Below are 7,500 nucleotides of genomic sequence, written 5' to 3' on the forward strand. Positions count from 1 at the left end.
AAAATGTAAAGAAGACAAGAAAAGAGTCACAATAAGACGATACGGAAATGACGAGAAGTAAAGGAGGAAGGAATGAAGAAATTATAGTAAAAAAGAAGAAAAGCAAGATAAAAAGGAGGAAGAAAGAAGAGAGGAAAAGCAAAAAAAAAAAGAAAGGATAAGAAGAACGGAAGCTTAAGAAAAAAATACAAATACGCAAATGAATCAGGGGACGGCCAAGGAAGAGAAAGGAAAGAGAAAGTAAAGAGGGAGGGAAGGAAGGAGGGAGGGCAGGAAGGCTGGAAGGAAGGAAGGAAGGAAGGAAGGAGACAAGAGGTAATCGGTGAGAAGAAACCAGATGGAGTCTTGTGAGAGGAACAAGGGAACCATAACTACAAATCAGTCACAAAGGTAACGTCAGACTGGCAGACTCAGACCCTCTTCTGCCATAGAGTCTCCTCCTCCTCCTCCTCTTCCTCCTCCTCCTCCTCCTCCTCCTCCTCCTCCTCCTCCTCCTCCTCCTCCTCCTCCTCCTCCTTATACGTAATTACAGTTTGAATATTGCAAATTGGATATGGTTGATGTGGATAGTCCGTCTGTCTGTCTATCTGTCTATGCCTAAAACCCTTCCCCCATACACACTCTCTCTCTCTCTCTCTCTCTCTCTCTCTCTCTCTCTCTCTCTCGCTCGCTTCACCCCGCGTGTCTGGGGTGTACAAATGCTAAGAAAGAGACCACTGTACCTTCCGTTTGTTCCAGGCTAGGGTCGATATCTGATGCAGACAACACACTAGTACGCAACACACACGCACGCACACACGCACACACACACACACACACACACACATACACACACACACACACACACACACACACACACACACACACACACACACACACACGGATACAAACACGAACACAGTGGAAGGTATCGTACACATTACAAAACAAACAAGAACGCCGGTAATGCTTTGTTATGAGACACACACACACACACACACACACACACACACACACACACACACACACACACACACACAGACCTTATCACCAATCAATACAAAACATAATGAGAGCAAATGATGTGGGGGCGCCCTCATTACTGCGCCTTTTTGTCTGTATTTGATCGCCATTACTATAGACTCGTGCAGAGCTGCCCTTGGGATGGGGATGTTATGGGGGGGGGAGGCGTGAGTGAACGAGTTTGTGATGAGTGAAGGGCGGGGTGTGGGTGATTGTGAAGCGGTAGTAGTAGGAGGAGTTTTGTGGATGTAATGAAAGGTAATGGGTGTGGTAGAAGGAGATGGAGAAGGTTCATCTGCAGAAGAAAGATGACTTGTGGTAGTGCAGTGTCAGTATTAATCTTCTGTGCTCAGTTTTTTTTTTTTCAGTGTTAAGTGTTTCCTATTCACCTTAAGTTTTTGATCGGCAATTCTGTCATTCTTCGGGTTTTTGCAAGCGAGTCATTAAATAAGAAGGTTCTAAATCTTTCACTAGTGTACCTACATTTGTTTTTAATCACTGTGAGGTATTTTTTGTTTGTTCACTAGCCCCCTCAAACCACCATAGATCAGAAAAAATACTGGAAAACTTACCATTTTACCTTTGTTTATTTATCAACCTATACTTGCTTGTAAAGGCTTGTAGTGCTTTTAGTCCTGTGACCTGTTATTTGTCGCAGTGAAAGTGTTACAACTGAAGGGAGGCACAAAGCACAGCGGCATTGAGTGTAGCTTGCAGATAACACGGCTTTTGATCTCGGCTGTAGACAGGAAGCACGTAAGGGTGGTGTTAATTGGATGAGAATGAGTGGAGCAGCTAGGAGGGTGTGATGTGATTACAAGAACATACTGAAGATGCCCGGAGAGAGATTCTTAGACGCTTAAGGCTCTCATGATGATTATGTATTTGCAAAAGCCACGGAGATCATCATTCGCGTTCTTATGGATGTCTTTATTGACGAAATAGAATCCTTGTCAATCTATCAGTAAAATTATAACAAGACAACCTTAAATGTTTCCATACCAATCGTCAGACATGTGAGAATACAGCTGTTTTGTCATTATTACTGTGAACGGATGAGAATATAGTATTGTTGTCATTATTACTGTGAAGGAATGTCAGTGAAGATAGGGGTGACAATTGTGTATTAAAATAGTGCAGTGTTGAATATACGAAGGTGGTGAGGAGGAGCCTGCTGTGTTGTGTGCGGAGAGGTGCCTTCTACTACGTCGTCATATTTCTCCTAGTGGAAGTTAATGGAGAGTAGTGTAATCAAACGGGGCAGGAGAACCACAAAGGTCTATTGCTGTTTGCTATCCTTTGTAATCCTCAGTAAGTCTTTGTGTGTCTGTGGTTAAGTAGAGTGGCACAGAGGTGAGTGATGATGGACTAGGAATGTGTGTGTGTGTGTGTGTGTGTGTGTGTGTGTGTGTGTGTGTGTGTGTGTGTGTGTGTGTGTGTGTGTGTGTGTGTGTGTGTGTGTGTGTGTGTGTGTGTGTGTGTGTGTGTGTGTGTGTGTGTGTGGACGTGATAGAGTGAGCGGTGTACTCGTGCGGTGCGGGACTCTATATATGAGGGTTGTCAAGATCGAAATGTGCGTACACCAGGTGCTTTCTATCGCCGTCATGATGTTCAGGCTGCCTCAGGGTTATATACTGCGTGCCCCAGTGTGAAGGTGGCAGTAGTGTTGTCATCCCTGGTAGAAAACAACAGGGCAACAACTGAGCACTGAATGGGAGTGAATGTGCCTGACGCGTATATTTCTCATGCACTCGTGTACCCGTGTCATTAGCTATCCACCTAACGAACTACTTATATACAAAGTACTAAGATGGCCCTTAGATAATATGCATTATAACGGAGCTTCCGGCGCCTAAGTGTATATGCGTCATTGGTACTAGTGAGGCGTAGATGCAATGCCCAAGCGGCGGTGAATGAGTCAATGACAACAGCGTGACGCGGTACACTCATGCCCTGGCTGCTGACACAGTCACGCTGGTGCTACATCTAGTGCCCCTCGCGGTGCTCTGACGACGAATGACATAGTGTGCGAGGGGCTGTGAGAGGAAAGGATATTTACCTTTTAAGCTTTGCTCTCTTCTTCTTGAAAGCTCTCTTGACACGAATGAGGATGAAGGCCGCTGTGCCGAAGCTGACGGCAGGAATCTTCCCCTTGGAAGGGGACGACGGAGTGTTCTCTTCTTCTTTGTTCATGATGGTGGAGGCGACGGGGCGGGCCAGGCGGTGCGTCAATGGAAGGAAACAAACGGGGCAAGACAATTACCCCTGGAGTCCCTCGGCCGCCCGCCCTCGAATGACACTGGGGGTGACAAGGGCCATTACGGAGGATAACACCTGACTTCCTTCCCGCCGCCCTGGCCGCCGCTGGTTTATGCACAACACGCAGCACATTCACTGACACGACGCACTATATATATACAGTAATACCTTCGGCGCTGAAGGGTATCAACCTATCAGTAATACCTCAAAGGCAGCAAACAGACAACCAGACACTAGTGCCTGTGATACTGATCGACGAGATGGGTTACTTGAAGTACAGACAGTCTGTCAGAAAGTGAAAGTCAAGTCTGTGACCAGAGGCAGACGAGGACGAGTCATAATCTAAAGAAGAATGAGAGTAACTCTGGCAATGCTTCCTCCACCGGGCCTCGGGTCTCCCTCGCCACACCACCACGCCGCTACCTTGTGGTCACACCGTGGTTTGCTTAAGTTTAGATGACTAGTGTTTTGAATCACTGAAATACGTTAAGCCAAGAACACAAATTTCCCAGCACGCAGCCGCTGGTCGCGGTCGAAGCTGCACAGGCTAACTTTCGCGACAATGCTTCACCACGAAGGAGGAAAACTTCCACCGAGCCGTAAGTTTCAGATATCTACAGTAAGAAGAGAAACAACATCGTTGTCACTAAGATTAGTGATCACTGTATCCGTTGTAGCAGTTGTGTGTCATCAGGGGAAAGAATACATAACCTTCCCTTGTAACTTTTGTCAGTTCTCAAAGATCACTGCAGGGAGGAAGGAGGCGATGTTCTCCCGGCGATGTTGGCGATTGTGTTCCCTGGCGACAGAGGTGTGTGGCGAACCACCACGGGGGTGGGCGCGGCGTCACCACCCTCTGAGCGCCTGGCTAGAGGCAAGCAAGAATGGAGTATGTTGGTGGGGGGGAGAGTAGGAGACAGGAAGAGAGGTGCTCCCGGCGAGGCGTCACCACCGGTTCTGAGGCGGCAAGGCGTCCAGAACCGCTCCGCCGCCGCCCCGACCCAACCCGACCAAGCCTGCCAGCGCCACCACCCTCCGCCGCTCTCGCCCCATCTCACCCCTCCCACTTTATTGCTATGGCTCTCACCCTCCCGCTCTCACACTTCCAGCCCTTCCTCTCCCTCTGCTCCTTTCCACGGGTTTCCCTTTCCTCTCATCCTCCTGACGTCACTACTCTCCTCTTCCTCTTCTTCCTCTTTCCTTTCCATACATATACCTTGACGCAGTCCCTCGGCCCCCTGACTACCCTCCTCCCGCATGTTCCGTCGAGGTTGCTTTGTTCAAGGTCAATATTTTGTAACCCCCTTTACTTTTCCCTCCCTTGGTGAACAGTATAGTGCGCCATGATAAGACTAGGCGGCGGGGAAATGACTGGCCTCCCGCGGCCACCTTACTGACCATAGTAGGATATTCTCGCCTTTCACTTCCTTCATTCAACTCATGATGTGCCGCACAGAAACGCTGATGATACGATAATACGTGTATCGCTTACCTGAATGCAAATTAAAATTCTATGCAAGTGTTGGAGTGAATTGTATATAAGATGAATTTTTACGCTGGTCAGATGGACAGAACACCACATATGAAAGTTCATTCAAATAACATGTAAAAGCCAATTTCTGTATTACAGTATTGAAGATAATCCCTGTAGCACACACAAGATAAGTCGACCACAGCATAGATAAGCTAATTTAGTGTAGTTTCTCGTCGTGCACTAAACACAGTACACCGTCAGGCACCTTGGATACACAGAGACAAACACATAGAGACATAGAGACACAAGACACACACACACACACACACACACACACACACACACACACACACACACACACACACACACACACACACAAAGACAAACACAGAGACCTTATTCTCATCCTCGTCTGTCCAAACAATCAATTAAAATCAGCTCAAGGAGTAACAATCAGCTCACTAGAACAACTCACAATAGGTGGCCACTTTTTCCTACGCACCACCTCAGCCATACACCACCTCAGCCACACACCACTTCAACCACACACCACCTTAGCCACACACCACCTCAACCACACACCACCACAGCCACACACCACCTCAACCGCACACCACCTCAATCATACACCACCTCAACCTCACACCATCTGGGCAAGACACACCACCTCTGCTTCACACAACGTCCACCACACAGAAATCACACATCATTTGGCCCACACACCACCTGAACCAGATACCACTTATACCACACGCCACCTAAGTCACACATCACCTAAACAACACACCACTCGGATAGGAAACGCCATTACGAGCCGAGAGGAGAGCGACAAGGCAGTACTAGTATTGGCGCAACACGATAAAAGGTTTAATGCCGCGAGAGGAATGAGAGTTTTATCGCTTTGTCCCATTATGAAAAAAACAGCCAGACTTGCACGTTTCTCTTATTGTTCCTCGACATTCTGGACTTTTTGCTCTGGTTATGAGGAGCTGAATTTCTTTCCTCTTTTGTATCCCCTGAAGGCAGAAGTCTATATATGAGTAGCAGTATAGAAAACCTGTGATATTACTACGAGTATAATGATATATTGGCATGAGAATAGGAATATGATTTACCTGAACCATTTTTCGATGAGTTTACGGTACAGTACTAGGTTTAATTTTTATCAGCTGATTGTAGATTTGAGCTTTACTTTAAGGAGGTGAGATGACCCCCGACTATACGGAAAAAGAATGAGAAGATATCTGAAGAAAATGAGGATCAAAGGGAGGTTGAAAGATAAAGGGATAGAAGAGGAAGAAGCATGGTACACAGAGAAAGCTCAATCCAAACTGCTACCTCGTAAAGAAACGGAACACAAGCTGAGGAGAAAAGATAAGATAATCCCAAGCTTTAAGATTCTATTATCCTGGGAAAAGAAGTTGTCACATTAAAGGTAAACGTGTAACCGGACATACCCTATCGCACTCTGAGCGTTGACATGCTGCTGGTAACTTCAGGACGAGATACCATACCCACGCAGCCTTCCACTACCTTCTAATCATTCTGCTTTATTCCCAGATGAGAACACATCTGTTTCATTAGAAAGCTTTACGAATTAGAGAAATTTAAGCAATGATTGGTGGGAATAGGTAGGCGTGTTTCATACAGTGCCTATCACGTGCAGACCTTATGCCTTCTTGCAGCTTCCCTAAATGTTCCTATGGCTGGTCTTCCATGTTCCTGCCATACCCTTTACGCCAGAGGACTGTTGATGCCATGAATGCCGCGATAGTCAATGCAGGTGTTTCTCTTTTAGCCTTACCTGGAATGACGGAAGCTCTGATGTAGTATTTCATTACATGTGGGAGAAAATTGTTCACCATTCTCATGTGTCAAGGTTGTGGGCGTGTTAGGTCAATGGATTTTTCTTGTTTTATTTAGATTGTTTGTAGTCACTTGCAAGAGTATACTAATTGCACAAGTGTAGCAAAACGACTCCCTCTTGTGTGTGTGTGTGTGTGTGTGTGTGTGTGTGTGTGTGTGTGTGTGTGTGTGTGTGTGTGTGTGTGTGTGTGTGTGTGTGTGTGTGTGTGTGTGTGTGTGTGTGTGTGTGGCCAGCAGCCAGTCGCCAGTGCAATCTGCGGTGGCCGTAACAAAAGATGCAACACACACTTTAACTTCCGCACACTCCAATACCCTCAGCTGTCCATCTCGTGCAGACAACTCCCCTTTACTCTGCTGTAATATTGTAGGCTTTCTGGGACGCCCTACCGTTACCGTCACCAATATGCAAGATCATGGACCCCCACCCCACCCTCTCCTCAGCTATTCCCACAACTTCCCTGCACAGTATCTTCTACCCATACCTTGAAACAAACCCTCTAGATACAAAAAAAAAAAAAAAAAACACGTGAATGTTCGTTATTTTGTTCCCACAGCTGCGGAGCACATTTCAGCTTTGCTCCTTAGGATATTTTAAAGAACAATGCAACCTAATAAACTTGTTGTATCTCACTGAGCACACCGCACCCCACTGTCCATTATGCAGCTCACTGAACACGCTAACGCGGTGTAAACGTAGAAAGAAAGAATGAAAAATGTAAGAACAGTAGCAAGTAGTTTTACATCAGTTGTACTGCTGGTTTAACAAAGGTTCCTCACGGTGGTGACAAAGACAGTAATTCCAAGCCAATCAGCTACACTCACTAGTCCACTTATACACCTACACCTAAACACACACACACACACACACACACACACACACACACACACACACACACACA

General features: G+C 46.4%; 1 protein-coding gene across 6 annotated transcripts in view; it reads right to left on the reverse strand.

Annotated features, from left to right (window-relative positions):
- Positions 1 to 7,500, reverse strand: part of LOC123504842 (ankyrin repeat and fibronectin type-III domain-containing protein 1-like) — a 447,143-nt gene that overhangs the window by 303,834 nt on the left and 135,809 nt on the right. The window contains exon 1 of one of the 6 annotated variants that reach the window (XM_045255728.1): positions 3,062 to 4,290. The exons of the other annotated variants lie outside the window; for them this stretch is intronic. Coding sequence (XP_045111663.1) covers positions 3,062 to 3,195 — 134 coding nt within the window. The 5' untranslated portion in view covers positions 3,196 to 4,290. Of the gene's footprint in view, positions 1 to 3,061; positions 4,291 to 7,500 lie in introns of those variants that run through there. 6 annotated transcript variants of the gene reach the window in all.

This window comes from Portunus trituberculatus, chromosome 17 (assembly GCF_017591435.1).
Source record: "Portunus trituberculatus isolate SZX2019 chromosome 17, ASM1759143v1, whole genome shotgun sequence".
Lineage (NCBI taxonomy): Eukaryota > Metazoa > Arthropoda > Malacostraca > Decapoda > Portunidae > Portunus > Portunus trituberculatus.